The sequence below is a fragment of the Vombatus ursinus genome, unplaced genomic scaffold (assembly GCF_900497805.2).
Source record: "Vombatus ursinus unplaced genomic scaffold, bare-nosed wombat genome assembly UNPS02005659.1, whole genome shotgun sequence".
NCBI classification, from domain to species: domain Eukaryota; kingdom Metazoa; phylum Chordata; class Mammalia; order Diprotodontia; family Vombatidae; genus Vombatus; species Vombatus ursinus.
The window spans coordinates 11,666,449-11,683,425 of NW_020945437.1; the positions used below are offsets into that span (position 1 = coordinate 11,666,449).

A 16,977-nucleotide genomic window follows, 5' to 3' on the forward strand; every position below is an offset into this window, starting at 1 on the left:
AGACAGACAGACAGACAGACAGACAGACAGACAGACAGACAGACAGATAGATAGATAGATAGATAGATAGATAGATAGATAGATAGATAGATAGATAGATGGATGGATGGATAGATAGATGAAGTCAGACCAGAACTTCTGTGATTTCTTAGATAAAAGGAACTCCTGGGAAGGAAACCTCCTTTACAAATTCAGATTGACAATTATCCTGAAATAGGAGAAGTTTGGGGCAGTGAAAGGTAGAAAGACTTGCCCTGACTCACCTAGCCACTAACTGTCAGAAGCAGAATTTCAACCTAGGTCTTTCTGACTCAAAAGGTGACCTTCTAGTCACTAAGTCACATTGTTCCATGACTGCGCACATACATGCCTATACTGTCCAGACCTGTAACTTCATCTACATCAAGTCCTGGTGTGGAAACCCCTCCTACCCATGGTGATACCAAAAGTATGTGTCCAATGAAGGATTTAACCCAGGTTTTCCTGACTCTGAGGTCAGCCCTCTATCTCATCAATCTCTCCCTTCTTTCTAAATACTGTAACTTTCCATACAAACAATATAATGAATTTTGAGGATTTGTTGCTGATTTCCACTTAGAAACCTACTACCAACTTTCCTTGTGAGGAAGAGAGGAGAGAAGAGAGCATGTAAGGGAATAGAATTGTTTACTTTTTCTTTTAATTCCTGTTTAGTAACCTAATCTGTTCTCTCTCTCTCTCTCTCTCTCTCTCTCTCTCTCTCTCTCTCTCTCTTTCATTCTCCAGAGTGGAAAGAAAGGAACGTGCTCGATTGAAGACGGTGAAGTTTAATGCGAAGCCTGGTGTGATTGATGCCAAAGGGGTAGGTAAAAAAGAACAGAGAATCCAAATGGTCCCTTTTCCCATTTACTTGAATCTAATCCACACTTTCATTCTGTAAAACAAGCACATTATGGTAGTCAAACAGGGACATCAGGACAATAGCATGTAATGTTAATCATATTTCAAACCACAATTAAATCTTTTTTTTCTTCCAATGAAGTGATTTTCTAAAGAATCTGCTAACAAACATGGGGGAAATAGCTGTGGACACAGTTACCAAGGTGTTTTCTCAATCTGAATAGTAATGTTAATGAGATTGAAACGAGGATACTGTCAATAATACGTTAAATACTTTTGTTCCATCTTTAAAGCTAAGGTTCTAGATTCAAGAAGGGGTCCAAACAAAGCTATTTACTTAGTATTTTAATATTTCCATTATGTTGAGCTAATCTGAGTACATAGAGCAAAGATACACCTGATATAAAGTTTATCGCAGAATATTTGAATGGAGAAATACATTTTGGCCTCCTGATTTAATACATGGAATGTTGTGACAGACACTGAAAATAGGTGTTTACCAAAAACCAAAAGAGCCATCCCCAAAATTGATACCTACATACACATATGTATCCCCTATGTGTGTGTGTGTGTGTGTATGTATAGGTTTGGGTTAAGTGGAATAATTTTGTAGCATTATCTGATGCACTTGTGAGGGAAAGGGCCCTATTTTAATCAATTAATTCTCAAGCAGTTTTTGGATAGTTACTCAATATTGCAGGCCATGAGCTTGGCACTGTGGGGATTACAGGGTCTGACAATCTAGAAAGGGCAGTGTGGGAGTGTGGGGTAATACCTGGAGTTACAAGGACGAGGCCTGAACACCAGTTATTTGTGTAACTATTGGTAGGTCGCTTAAACTCACTAAACTTCCCTTATTTATAAAGTGAGAGTGGTAAGATCACAGTACCTCCTTCACAGGGTTGTTGTGAGGGGACAGATAGGATTGGGTATGTAAAGCACCCTAGGAGTGGCAGCTAGTATTATTACATATATCCATGTAATAAGCTAAGTGTAGACCATGCACTAATATAGTCTTCCTTTAGTTACACCATGTTGTTGTATTTGGTGAAGTCTATGATAAAGACTACATAGATATGTTGAGTAGTCAAAGGCCTTGATAACCTGCCCTTCCCACCTTTCCAGTCTGCTTACCACTTCTACCCCAACCCCTACGTACTGGAAGGGAGGCATAATAACTAACAGGACATGGTTCCCACTCTTGATACGCTCACCATTATTTGAGTAACTGCCTCAGTGCTCCCCTTCACTTTGTATGTGCAGATAGAGCTAAAAATCTCGTGGAAATAAATAATTCACACTACTAATGTTCACCCAGAGCTGGTGAGAATATAATTACTCACCCGATTTCCTATATTAGTCTCCCATCTTGTCCATCAATCACCTATTCATTCTATTACTTTTGGCAACATTTGGGAAATTATATCATTGGCCAAGTCAAGTTGTTCTAGACTATTGATATACATTATTATTTAATAGCTTGTGTTATTTTGTTTTCCTTTCATTTTTAAAAAATCTCTATAATATAAGGCAAGAACTTCCTTCTTGATAGAGTGTGAGAGTTATTGGAGAGATGTGAGTGTGGATCAACAGTGGGCAAAGTTGAAATGAACCGGTCAACTGTGGGATGGAGATTGCAACATGGGCAGAAGATCTCATTGGTTAAAGCATAGCATTTCTGCTCATTTTAGAGAAAGGAAGAAAGTTTAAGTGAGGCATAGGAAAAAGAGCAGCTAGGTGGCGCAGTGGTTAGAGTGTCAGTCCTGGAGTCAGGAAGACTCATCTTCCTGAGTTCAAATCTGGCCTCTGACACTTCCTAGCTGTGTGACCCTAGGCAAGTCACTTAACCCTGTTTGCCTCAGTTTCCTCATCTGTAAAAATGAGTTGGAGAAGGAAATGGTAAAACACTCTAGTTTCTTTGCCAAGAATACCCCAAAAAGTCATACATGACTGAAACAAATGAACAACAATGAGGAAAAAGAGCACTGAACTAAGAGAAAATAGAGCTGGGTGCTAGTCTAGGGTCTACTATGTAATAATAATAACTGAGATTTACATAAGTCTTTAAAGTTTGCTAAACATTTTATGTGTTTTATTGGAGCCTCACAATAACCCTTTGAGGTAAATACTACCCTTACAATTCTCCCCATTTTATAGATGCGGATACTGAGACTGAAAGAGGTTCTGTGAGTTGCCCATGGTCTCACAGACAGTCAAAATCAGTGGCAGAATTTGAACCCAGGTCTTCCTGATTTCTTAGTTCAGCACTTTACCACTATGCCAAACTGACTCATCAGCTCTATGTCCTTGGGCAAGTCACTTGTCCTCACTGAGCTCTAATATGGGCATAATAATCCTACCCTGCCGATATCAACAAGTTGGAGTCCCTTATGAGCTGACACAATGGGTACTTAGTTGTTGTTCAGTCATTTTCAGTTGTGTCTGACTCTTTGTGACCCCATTTGAAGTTTTCTTGGCAAAGGCACTGTAGTGGCTTGCCCTTTCCATCTCCAGCTATTTTACAGATGAGGAAACTGAGGCAAATAGGGCTAAGTGACTTGTCCAGAGCCACAAAACTAGTAAGTGTCTGAGGCCACATTTGAACTCAGGAAGATGAGTCTTCCTGACTCTAGACCTGGTAGTCTATCCACTGTGCCACCTAGCTGCCCTACAAAAACTCTATACATGTTGCTCTTTACATATTGCAGCATTATTAGAATTCCATTGAAAAGACAAGACGTGGAAAGTGGTCGGATTACATCTGGAGTTTGCTCAGTTCTGGGCTTTGTAATTTAGGAAGGAAATTTATAATCTGGAGAGCATCTGAAAAAGGGTATGAATTAAGAAGCACTTACTATTCACTTACTATACAAAGTGCTATGCTAAGTGTTTGGGATACAAAAAAGTCCGATAGTCCATGCTTTCAAGGATCTCCCATTCTGATGGGAGAGACAACATAAATGCCAGGTTTCAGCTGAAAGTCAGATAGAAAGGCCCCAGGATTCTAAGGGTATAGCAGCAACAAAGATGTAATGCATCTTCTTTAATGTAATTTCTATTCATCCAGCCACAGCCATTTCTAATGTTTAACCATTTGACAATGCCCCAGACTTTGGTGGTGAGGATTTTTGGTTTTTCTGGGTCTTGAGTAGCTCTAGGTTCTAAGGAGGCAGGTGCTGCAGCTCTTCCTGAAACAGGTGACAGGTTACATCTCCACAGGGTTTGCAGTTCTGGATTATGGCTAGAGGGGCTGAGCTAGAAGCACATCTGGTGGTCTGGGGGGTTGCTGATGTTCCTGGGATCCTTGCACTTACTTGTTCCTTACTGGCAGTTGGTGTTAAAGATGACAGATCCTTTTGAGACTGAAGGAAAGGCCTGAGATCTGGGTGTTATTGCTTTATTCCTGGGGCTCTTAGGATCAGGGTCCTCGGCTGTCTCCACTGAGATCTAGTAAGGGGTCAATCTGCCTGGTACATGCTGTCTCCTGTCTCTCCTTTAGAATCCCTTACTGTTTTAGCTATAATTGCTTTCCTGCCCTGTGAAAGGAAAAATGATGAAGGCCCCTGAGCCCATTCCTTATGAGAATCAGTTGAAGGATGGTTATCTTGGAGAAGGGAAGGCCCAGAGCAGATGTGATAGCTGTCTTTAAGGATTCAGAAGGCTGTCATGTGGAAGTGGGATTCTAATTTTTTTAGTTTGGCCTCAGAGAACAAGACTAGTAGCAATGGCAATAAATTATAATGAGGCAAATTTAAGTTGAAAATAAGGAAAATCTTCCTTCACCATAAGAAATATCCAAAAATAGAATGATCTGCCTTAGGAAGTAACTGGATTCTCCCTTCCTGGAGGTCTCCAAGCAAAGGCTAGATGACCACTCCTCAGATGTATAATATTATAAGTGAGGATGATTTTTCAGGTATGGCTTGCACCAGATGGCTGCTGAGGTCCTATCCAACTTTGAAATTCTGTGTGATTTCATAAAACTTGTTTTGCATAAAATTATGCGTCTTTTTGGCCAAGAACATTTCTGAGAAGAGCCTTGAATTATTCAGTTATTTGACTGTGGAATGCCAGCAAAAAAGCAAGTATCTGCAAGATACGAAAAAATTAAACATGAAAAATGGGAAGAAAATTCATAGATCCATAGATAGGCAGGCCTGAAAATGACCCTAGATATCATTTCTTTCAATTACCCCATTTTACAGAAGACAATGAGGTCTAGCTTGGGTAGGGGGCTAGACTGAGGTCACTTGGCTAATTCTAGGTTTGTCCTTACTTATCTTAGTGACCTCACAGATCTTTCATTTTAAAAAATGAAAAAGGTGCTTTGTGAACACTAAAGTGCTGGCTAAATGTGATTTATTATTATTCTCAGTCCAACCCAGGGGTATCTGAACTATTTATTTGGGGAAAAGGCAGCTAGGTGGTATAGTGAATAGTGTGCTGGACTTGGAGTCAGGAAGATCTGAGTTCAAATCCAGCCTCAGACGCTTACCAGCTATGTGACCCTGGGCAAGACACTTAGCTTCCATATGCCTCAGTTTCCTAAACTATAAAATGTGAATCATTTTACATGATACATATTTGTATAGAAATGGGTGTTGTTATCTACCTCCTAGGGTTACCGACGGGATTAAATGAGATAATGTTTGTAAAGCACTTTGCAAACCTTAAAGTTACATGTAAATGCTAGCTGTCCTTATTATTAATATTATTAAATTCTATGAGTTATTAGAGAAAGGGACACTATGCCTGGAATTCCTGAAAATTTAGGGGAGTAGGGTGGGCCCAAGAGGCATATCATGGTGGTAAGCAGTTTGGAAATCTTCCAGATCAAATTTGAGATCAATTGACAAACTAGTCTACTGGCTAGGAACCACCTCATCTAACCTGAGTCATCCATAAATTTTGATAAACCATTGACATTGGAATCAAGAGACCTAAGTTCCCCAATAGCTTTGTTTTGTTACTAACAGTCCAAGTTCTTTCGTAAAGCTATAATTTCAATTGAAGGATGTAGAGGTGATTAGTTTCAATAAGAGGAGACTGAGAAGCTATGCTCAAGTATTTGAAGGGACGACCTGGGGAAAATGGCTGAGATTCACTCTGTTTGATCCCCAAAATGACAACAAGGTCAAGGTATAATGTGTCCTACTATGGCTGGTCAGACTGATGCAAGCTGGGAACACTCTACCAGAGGTCAGGCACAAATAGTTGGTATGAACATTTGAAGTGAAGATGTCTCTTAATTTGCGCATCTCACCCAAGGGTGGAATGAGAAATAACAGGTAGAAATTACATCCAGGCAGATATTAGCTTCATATAAGGAAAATTTTACCCATTAGAATTGTCACAAAATGGCAGAGGTTGCCTCAGGAGTTCTCTATCATTGGAGTCTTCAAATGGAAGCTGTCTAGTAGTAATAGTAGCAGCAGCAGCAGCTAACATTTATATAACACTTACTGTGTTCCAGGCACTTTACAATTATCTCATTTGATTGATCAAGGATGTTGTAAATTGCTATTTAGTATACAAAATTTTTAAAAAGTCATATTATGAGAATATGTATAACTATATTAAACATATAGAGATTGCCATGTATAATATAGCTATAATAGCATAATATATAATTACAGGCAATATTCCTACCCCCAAAAAAAGAGAATAAGAACTTTTAGGTACTAAATCACATGCCTACTTTCTCATCTTTATAAGAATGAATTTTTATGATAATAGCTAATAAAATAGCTAGCAATTATATAGTACTTTAAGGTTTGTAAAGTACTTTGCATATGTTATCTCATTAGATCTCCATAACAACCCTAAGAGGTAGGTGCTATTACTATTCCTATTTTACAGATGAGGAAAATTGAGGAAGACAGAGGTTAAGTGACTTGCCCAGGGTTTCATACTTAGCAAGTATCTGAAAAAGAAGTGACTACATACACAGTGTGTTCCATCCACTGGGCCAGATAGCTACCTCAGTGTGCCTTTTGCATATCAAAAATATCCTTCAATTAATCAATAAGCACTGTACCAGGTTCTGGGGATATAAAGAAAGAGCCAAAAGAGTCTTTGCTCTCAAGAAGCTTATATTCCAAAGAGGAGACAATGTGTACTTGAATCGATACAAACCGAGAAGACAGAAATAAGGTTAAAAGGGAAACTTGAGGAAGGGTTGAGGAGACCAAGAAAGCTTCCTATAGAAGATGGCAATTGAGTTGAGTCTTAGAGAAAGCTAAGGAGTCTGAGAGACAAAGGGGAAGAAGGAAAACCTTCTAGGAATGAAAGGCAGGTAGTACAAAAGCAGAGATGGGAAATGAGGTGTCAGGTATGAGGCACAGCAAGTAAGCCACCAATACAGCTGGATCCTAGAGCATGGAAAGGAAGTAGAGCATAAGAAGGCTGGATAGATAGGAAGGGGCCAGGTTGGGAAGCATATTAAATGACAAACAAAGGAGTTTCTATTCCATTGGCAAGAAAAGAGAAGCATGGAGTTTAATGAGTAGGGGAGGGACGTGATCAGGAAAATAGATTTGGCAACTTCAAAAAACCTTTTCCTTGACGAAAATATGAAAATGGGCTAGGCAGACATTCACAAACATTTATCTACAAAATACCATAGCTTTACATTTGACTGAAAAGCACAAAGAACTCAAGATCCTGTTCAGGATTTGTTTGTCAATTTTAAAAAGCCATTGACTTGGTAGAGAAAAATTCAGCATTAGAGTTTCACCTCTAACAAGCTGTCTTTCATGCTAATGTTAAGATTACACAAGATTCCTTGACAAATGCAACTGCAGAGACTTTTCTGTTCAGCAGCCATCTGATGATTAATGTCAAGTGAGGCATAAAACATGAAGACATCCGCTCATCAGCAGTGTTTGCTGCTGTCATGCCTAATATCTTTGCTGGATGTACAAGGGCCAAATAAAATGATATTGAGTCCCTCCAGTTACTATTTTTTGCATACGGTATTGTATTTGTTGAATCATGAACATTGTAGCCCCTCCCCCAAGAGAAACTGTCATCACTCAAAAGCAATCACCCTAATGATCCAGATAGGAATAATTAAATGGATAAAAAATGCTTCTTGTCCAGTGTTTGACACACAAGTCAGATAACCAAGTCACTGAGTTAGTCCATTGGTACGTATATTTAAGAAAGACACTGCTGATGGACAGTGAGTTTAGGCCAGTCAGTAAACTTTTCTTAAGCACCTACTATGTGCCAGACACTGTCCTAAGTGCTAGAGATACAAAGAAGGGCAAAAAGTAGTTCCTGCTTTCACAAAATTCGTGGTCTAATGGAGATGACAATATGTAAACTTTATCCAAACAAGCTATATATAGTATAGGTTGGAAATGATCAACAGAGCAAAGGCCACAACAAGCCAGATTGCATTTAGGAAATTGGGTAGTGCTTATATTATCCCCAAGTTGCTCCCCAGCAAGGTGACCTGTCTTTTTAACGCAGATATACTTGTGGTGATGCTGCACTGTTCAAATGTCTTGGAATACCATGACCACTAGGCAATCAAAATTGTTGATGACCCAAAGGGCAATATGATGAGGCATGGGGGGTGGGGTTGCAAATAGATGACAATATATTCTGAAGGATGACCTGTAAGGGGTGTCATCAGGACAGCATTGGATCAGAAAAGGAAGTGGGCAAGTCATGAAATAAGAATGAGGGGACAAAGAGGAAAAGTCTGAAGGTTTCAATGGTGCCCGTGACATGTGAAAAAAATGTAGAGGAAGACATCCAACACACTAAATAGGTCTCCTGTGTAGGATCTGTGGAAGAACATAGAAAAGCATTATATGGGAGAAAAAAGCATACATGAGATGGGAATTGTATTGATCAATCAATTGATCAATTAACATGCATTTATTAAACTTCTCCTGTGTACCAGGCATTTAACTGTTTGCCAGGGATAGGAAGAAGAAAAAAGGAAAAGAAAGGAAAAGGAAAGAAGAAAATAAAAAAGAGGAAAGGGAAGGAAACAATTACTCTCTTAAGCAGTTTACAGGATATGGAGGGAAATACCCAGGTTAATGAAATTGCAGATCCAATAAGTATTAAAGTATTACATTTACATATATTTCTATTTTCAACTAATGCCAAAGAGATCTCATACCAACTTTATCAGTACTGCTTTATTTGGTACTATTTTATTTCATTTATGCTAATTAATATACTATGATATAAAGATCAAGTAACAATTATTTATTATATCCAGACGGCCCTTGTCATAATACACACATGTAGCCTCAGAACTGGAGGAGCTGCTAACCCCTTCCTCCTATTAGCACATTAGTATAATGGGTCTGTCACATTAGCTGATTGTCACCTTACTAGGCAAGAAGGGTATGATTCTGAAGAGCTGAACTATGGGACAGGAGGGAACAGATCCAGGAGAAAAAGGGAAGCAAGATAGCCGTAAGCCTTACAAAAGAGTGTACATTGGGAAGGAGGAGAGGAGTCGCTGAATGGGGATAACAACTAAGAAGATGGAGCCCAAGTGGTATACTGGGGGGTGAAGAGGAGGACTGAGACTACATGTAAGCTCCTAGCCTGCGCCCTTATTTACAGACCTAATGACTCATTGCTCATAGGAGGCAATATGTTTGTCAGTTAAAAAGATGAGTCAACACACAGGTACAGATTCGTTCCTTTATTTGGCTTCAAAGTGCCTAAGCCAACTCTGATTGCCAGTCTGTTCATATCCAACCCCCAGTTCTATGAGCTGAAACACAGAACTGGCAAAATGCAAGCCTACTTCAGAAATGCAGCCCCTTTCGTTTCCCAGTTAACTCCAGTGGCTAAAGTGTTTACTTAAACAATTAGTGTTAGAATTAGAATTATAAACAGAAGCAAAGTAAGTTAATTTTCTAATTGTTCTTCCCTGTTGTAACTCCTAACCGGTCATTTTTTTCCACTGTCACTGACACCACTCCCTCATATGTAGTTGAGTGGGGTTTATGGCACCAGCTTTTGCCCCATAGACAGATGAAAATCAACCTTCATTGCCCTCCTTGGATAACATGTGCTAAGTCACTAAACCCTGTCCTATAAGATCACCACTGGATTATTATTTCTTAAAAACCAACCCTCAGGAAATGTTAGATATGTCACAAGCACTCAGACATCCCTGGACATATGCTTCCTCATCGGCATGTAAAATGTGTTGATGAAACTGGTAACCTCTAAATTTCCTTCCAGTTCTACCATTCTGTAACACAAGTTGGAATCAGGAGAGACTAGGGTATTCTTACTAGCTTACTACCCCAAGCAAATGACTTCACTTTTGAGTCTCAGTATTCTCATCTGTAAAATGGGAATAACTGCATTTGCACCTCCCTCCCTTATGGAGTTGTTGTGAGGAAGGTGCTTTTAAGCCTAAAAGCTCCATTTAAATATGCATGATAATTATATTTAACTTCATTTTCAGCTTTCACAGTCTCTGTTTTAATAGTCTGTGTCCTAACATGCTGTGATTTAAGGGCTCTTCCATCTACATTTTATGTTCTAAGATCCCTCTCGGCTTTCACATTTTATAATCTAGAAAGAGATGATATATAGTGGAAGGAGTACATGACTTGGACTCAGGGGAGAACTGGGTTTTTGTTTGTTTGTTTACTGTAATCTGTGTGATCCCGGATAAATCATGTCACTTTTATGAGCCTTGATGTTTCCATCTGTAAAATGGGCATGACACACATCTACCTATCTCGTGAGGTTTCTCTGAGCAAGTGCTTTCTTGTCTTAAGGTGCTATATAAATATGAGTAATTATCATAGTAATTGTCCTTTCTTGTGTTCTATGTAAGGATCCTTCTGGTCCTAAGATATGATGTCCTAACATTTTGTTGTTCTAAGGTCTCCTCCAGTTCCACCATTCTGTGATATGTTTGTTCACCTTAGAGAACCACTGATTTTTTTTTTAAGGAGAGGTTTGTTATTATGCAGGCAAAATAGGATAATTGATTCATAAAGCGTTTAATGTACATACTAATTTAGTGTGACATTAGCATGGCTAACATTATCAGTTCAGGCAATTATCGTGGGTCCAAAGTAATATTAATAGTCGATGAATAATTCATAACTCTATAAATAGAAGCAGCCTTTTCTGCAAGGAATGGGAAGCTTTTTGGTGGAGTTTTCTCCTGACAGTTATTTCAGGCTCTTAATAAACAAGAGTCACAAATTTTGGCCCAAATCCAGTTTTATTTTTCTGTTTTCATGAGAAAGGTTCTCATTGTCTGTCAGATATTCTTTGACTTGTCATGTCTAATGATTCCAAGAGGGGGGAATTTTTACTCCAGTGGGCCTGGATTATGCCTTACATCTTCCAAGCATTACCTGACAAGTATTTCTGATTATCTTGAAGCTAAAACAGCTACCATGAATTCTAGAAGTGCCACAGGAACAAGAAGGAAATAGTATCATCTGCTTTTCCTCTGAACCACAGTAATTATAGGCAGTCTCTTAGGAAGCAAAAATAGCATCTCTTGCCTCTTTTCAACCATTTATTGTGTTTCTATGTGGGTTGGAAGCCCGTTTTATGATAGATCATGTTACATTTGAAAAGGACTTTAAATGCAGCCTAGACTCCTAATATTCACAAACATACCTAATTACTTTGTCTTTCCTTAAAAAGAGGAAATAAGTTCAATTTTATGTCAGATTCATACAGGCAGGACCAGAGCTGCTTTGGAGTTTAATAATAAGTGAGGAAGGTTTAGATTTAGACATATGATATTAGAGATAGAGTCCAATTCCTTCATTTTGTAGATGGGGAAACTGAGGACCTGAATGCCAAATTAACACGTTCAACGTCATACAAGAAGCTGGAGGCAGATCTTAGAACCCATGTCTTACTGATTCCTAGAACTATAGAAGGTAAAAGGATTTGAAACTATATCTTATAACTTAAAACTTAGGGCCATGTATTCCCCAACCCCCTCACTTTATAAATGAGGAAATAGAAGGTCACAGTGGTGAAAACAGTTGGCTTAAGGCTGCACAATTAATAGACAGCGAACTCAGGTCCCATTTCTACTATACCATCCTGTCCCCAAGCTCTGGAATCTTATAAACACAAGCCATTATTGTTATGTTATCCCAGTCAGGGATGGATATAAAACCCCAAGTTCCAGTCCTTTCCTGATCCTCATTCACCTATCAAAACTTAACAGGTCCTGTGAACTACTCCTCAAGGGAGTGGAACTAAAAAGCAAAGTTTGAGAAATTAATCAAACTCTGAGTGTTAGTGACCAAGTTTACAATGACCTTTCCCAGGTATCTTTTGCATTTTAACAGCTGGCATCAGTGCCTTAACCAATATGGGGGTCCTGGAAGAAGAATGACCAAGACTTAAGAGATCTAGATTCAAATACCATCTTTGCTATTAACTAGCTAATGACCTTGGGCAAGCCATTCGTTTCTCTGGCCCTCAGTTTCCTTATCTGTAAAACAGGAATAATTCTCCCTACTCTACCTACCTAACTGGATTATTTTAAGGATCAAATACGGTATGATCACAAAGTAATTTGCCCACGCTCCTATATCTTGTTAGTAGCAGTCCTATAACTGGTCCTCATATCCTCTGACTCGCAACCAGGAGCTCACCTCCCACTATACTACCTCATCTCTTAGAATCATACAATTTAAAGCAAGGAAAGACCTTAATGCATAACTATTGGCTCCAATATATCCTACGCATTTGAAAGCAGTTTCTAACTATAAAACTATCCAAATTATTGTCAATATGATTGTCTAATGAATAATTATTCTCAAAAGTTTTATCCAGTTTGGTTCCTTATAATATCAGATGAATTTAGGTAGATGGCACAGGGTGTATGTAGAGTGTCAGGCTTAGCGTCCAAGTCCTGACTCACTTATTAGCTGTGTGGATCTGGACAACCTCTCTCAGTGTCAGTTTACTTATCTGTAAAATGGGAGTTGGACTTCATGAGGCCAAAGTCCTTCTAGTACTAAATCTATGATCCTGTGTTCTTTGGTCCTTTGACTACAGACCTAGGGAAGACCAGGGTACAGAGAGAAAACAGAGGAGACAGACATTAACTCTCTTCCATTCCCTACCTCGAAGAACGCGTAATAAGCTCCTTCTAAGCAAAAGGGAGAGAATTCACTTCATTCAACATTGTAAAGTTTAGAGCTGCAAGGAAACTTAAAGATTTAGTAGTACAAGTAGTTCTTGCTCTACAAATGAGGAAACTAAGGCCCAGAGAAAGAAAAAGAGACCTATTCAAGGTCACACAGCCAGAAGATGGCAGAGCTGGGATTTGAACCCAGACCCACAGTCTCCAAAGCCAACAAACTTTCCATGATAGCACAATGAGTCCTGAGAGTCGAACAGTTTGTGAGAGAAAACCCGTTCTGTCCAGGGGCCCTTTTATGGGAGAGCTGTCCTTGGTCATAACACCAGTTTCAGCTTTATTTCCTTTTCCTCCTCAATAAAACCCAAAAGTTCAGCGGAGGTGATTAGCCAAGAATAATGGAAGTGTCAAGCATAAGCCTGTGTAGGATTACACGCTGGATGACTTACCAAGCAGAAAAAGAGGAAGAAGACAAAATCAAGCCCTGTGTATCCACCCACCAGGAGCAGGTGTAGGAGGTGGTGTGAAGGCGGCGGAGGTGTTGCCAGAGATATCTTTGTGAGTGCAGAATCCCAGGGTGGCAAAACTGGAAGCGACCTTAGGCATCCTCTAGCAGGGTGGGGTAGCGGGGAAAGGGCTGGGTTTAAAGCCCACAGTGCCACACTTCTGCGAAGAAGGAAGGAAAAGGAATTTTCTCAATATGTATTAATTTATTTATTATTAAATCATTTATGAAGCTCCTACTATGCGCCAGGTGCTGTGCTATATTCTGGGGATACAAAAAGAGGCATAAGATAATCCTCAAGGAGCTGCCCTCAAGGAGTTTATAATCTAATGAGGGAGAAAACAAGCAAATAAATATATACAAACAGAAGTTATATACAAGAAAAGTAGCAAATAATTAACAGAGGGAAGGTGCTCAAATTAAGAGAGCTTACAAAAGGTTTCCACAGAGGTTCCCAAACTTATTTGGCCTATTTTACCCTTTTCAAAAAAAATACTCAGCAGCCCCCTGGAAATCTACTTTCTTTAACCCTTTAACTTTTTTAAAAATTTGTGTCATTTCAAAAAATATAATTTTTTTAAAATGACATATCTTAAATTTAATAATTGAGGTTTTCCTGCATTGAAATTTTGATGATGCAATTTTGTCATATAACCATACAGCATCATATTATCAACAAGTCATTACATGCACATATTCCTGCCAATGCATGCTGGACTTCCCAGACAATGTGCAACACTCTCACCTGCCAACACTTGCTTGTTAAGGCCTGTCGGTGGACTTGACCGCTGATTGGTTATAACTTGCATTTTGTGTGTTTATTTGGAGAATAATGTAATCACTACAACTTTAACTCTTGTTACTCAATAGATGAAACATACAGAAACAATTTTTCAAAATTTTCTTATCTTCTCTTCTTTCCTTATGCTTCCACCACCCTCTTCTTCAGTGGGCCCCAATTGCACCCAAGGCTACTTCTGCCCCCCTGCCCCGGATCTTTCTAGCACACCTCAGTGGGTGGTATGGCCCACTTTGGGATCCTTGGATGGGATTTTAGTTGGGATTTAAAGGAAGCCAGGAAAGCTAGGAGGGAGAGTGTTCTAGGCATGGAAACCAGCCAGAGAAAATGCCCAGGGCTGAGAGATGGAGTATCTTGTTCATGGAGAGCACATCTCTGGGATTAAGATCTAACAAGACTAGAAAAGTAGGAGGGGATTGGGCTATGAAGGACTTTGAATGTCAAAGAGGATTTTGCATTTGATGTGGAGATGTAGGAAGCCACTAGAGTTTATTGAGTAGTGGGATGACATGGTCAGACCCTTGCTTTAGGAAAATCACTTTGGTGGCTGAATGAAGGATGAATAAGAGAGACTTGAGGCAGATAGACCCACCAGCAGGCTGTTTCAGTAGTCCAGGCCTGAAGTGATGAGGGCCTGTACTAGAGTGGTAGTAGTGTCAGAGGAGAGAAGGGGGAGTATTTGAGAGATGTTGCAAAGGTGAAATCAATAGGCCTTGGCAACAGATTGGATACTGAGGGTGAGAGGTAGTGAGGAGTTGAGGGGACTAGGAGAATGGTGTTGCCCTTGACAGTAGTACGGAAATTGGTGAGAGGTGTCAGGGTGGGAAGGAAGGGTTTAGGGGGAAAGATGAGTTCCATTTTGGACATAATGAGTTTAAGATATCTACTGGACATCCAGTGTGAGATATCCGAAAGGCAGTTGGTAGATGTAAGACTGGAGATCAGCAGAAAGGTTGGGGCAGGATAAGCAGATTTAAGAATCATCAGCATTGAAATTATAATTATATCATGGTGAGCTAAGAGCTGATGAGATGACCAAGTGAAGTAGTCTAAAGGGAAGGATGAAGAGGGCCCAGGACAGAACCTTCGGGACAGCTATGGTTAGAGGGTATGATTCGGATGAGGATCCAACAAAGGTGAATGAGAAGGAGCAGTCATATAGGTAGAAGGAGAACCAGATGAGAGTGCTATCCCAGAGAACAACAAAGCAACAATATTAAAAAAAAAAAAAAAGAAAGAAAGAAACTAATCCCATGTCCAATTGTGATGCAAGTTGCCCTCAGCTCACTGATCAAGGCAGGCCAGTTGGAATACTCCTTGCCCCCACCATTGCAACTTACAGGATCTCTCCCTACCCTCATCACTCAGTGATCTTTCCTCTTTTGAGGTTCTTGCAATCGTATGTACCACCCAATCAAAATCCTGGTGGCTGTTGTATACAGACCCACACCCACCTTCAAGTCACTCCTCTCTCTTACTCAAAGGGTTCAGTACCCACCACCTCCTGAGAGTCCATTCCACTTTCTAGATGACCTCATGATTAAACTTTCCCTTAGGTCACATCAGTTTGCCTTTTGGCACCTTGCAGAGCTGCTTCTGCTCCTGCCCTCTGGCATCAAACAAAACAAGGCTAATCCCTTCTTCATATGCTATCCCTTCAAATACTTGAAGACAGCTATCATGCTCTACCTTGAGTCTTCTCTAGGCTGAGCAGGCCTGGTTCCCTCAGTGGGGCCTAAATAACACGACTCAAGCCTCTTCATCACCCTGATGGCCACTCTCCAGCTTATCAGCATCCTTTGAGCCTTGTGCACATAACTGTGCAGAGCACTCTAGATGTAGTCTGACTAGAGCAGAGTGCAGAGGGGTAATCATTTCCTTATTCCTGGAAGCTATGTGACTCTTAATGCCGCTCAAGTTCACATGACTTTTTGGGAGACTAACATCCCACCCCTCATTCATATTGTTCATTGAACACCCCAGATGGGGTTAGATAGCAGCTGTTCCATCCCTATCCTGTAGTGGTGAAATTGATTTTTTTGAATCCTAATATAAGATTTTCTATTCATCCCTATTTGATTTCATCTTAATAGTTTCAGCCCTATGAACTAGTCTGTCAGGTTCTTTTTGCATCTTGATTCTGACATCTTTCTCATCTTAGTCCATCTGCAAATTTGGCCATCATGCCATCTATGCTGTTGTCCAATTAAAAAGTGTTTAGCTTCACAGGAGCAAAAAGAGACTTCTGGGGTACTCTACTGCAGACCCGCCCAGAAAACATTGAACTACTAATGACTATTTTGTAAGTCTTACCATTCAACCAGGTCCAAATCCATCTACTTATCTTATTGCTTAGTCCATATCTTCCCATATTTTACACAAGAATAGTATGAGATGCTTTATCAAATGCTTTTGCTAAAATCTAGGCAAACTATATTGATAGCATTTTCTTGATTTACCATTTTAGTAACCTTGTCAAGAAAGACAAATAAGGTTAGTTTGGCATGTCCAGTTATTGATAAAAACAATAATGGCTCTTGGTAATCCTGCTTCCTTATGTAGACATTCACAAACCATCTCTTTAATGATCCATTCTAGAATTTCCCAATTCTGTTCTCTTTCCTTTTTGGAAAATTGGGACATTGTGCACCCTTCCCCAGGTCTGATGTA

General features: G+C 39.7%; 1 protein-coding gene across 3 annotated transcripts in view; it reads left to right on the forward strand.

The window, feature by feature from the left end:
* The window catches only part of DLG2 (discs large MAGUK scaffold protein 2), a 1,559,742-nt gene that overhangs the window by 1,484,075 nt on the left and 58,690 nt on the right, over positions 1-16,977 (forward strand). For all 3 annotated transcript variants that reach the window (XM_027848244.1, XM_027848243.1, XM_027848245.1), the window contains one exon: positions 766-841. In XM_027848244.1, the coding sequence (XP_027704045.1) occupies positions 766-841 (76 nt within the window). The remainder of the gene's footprint in view (positions 1-765; positions 842-16,977) is intronic.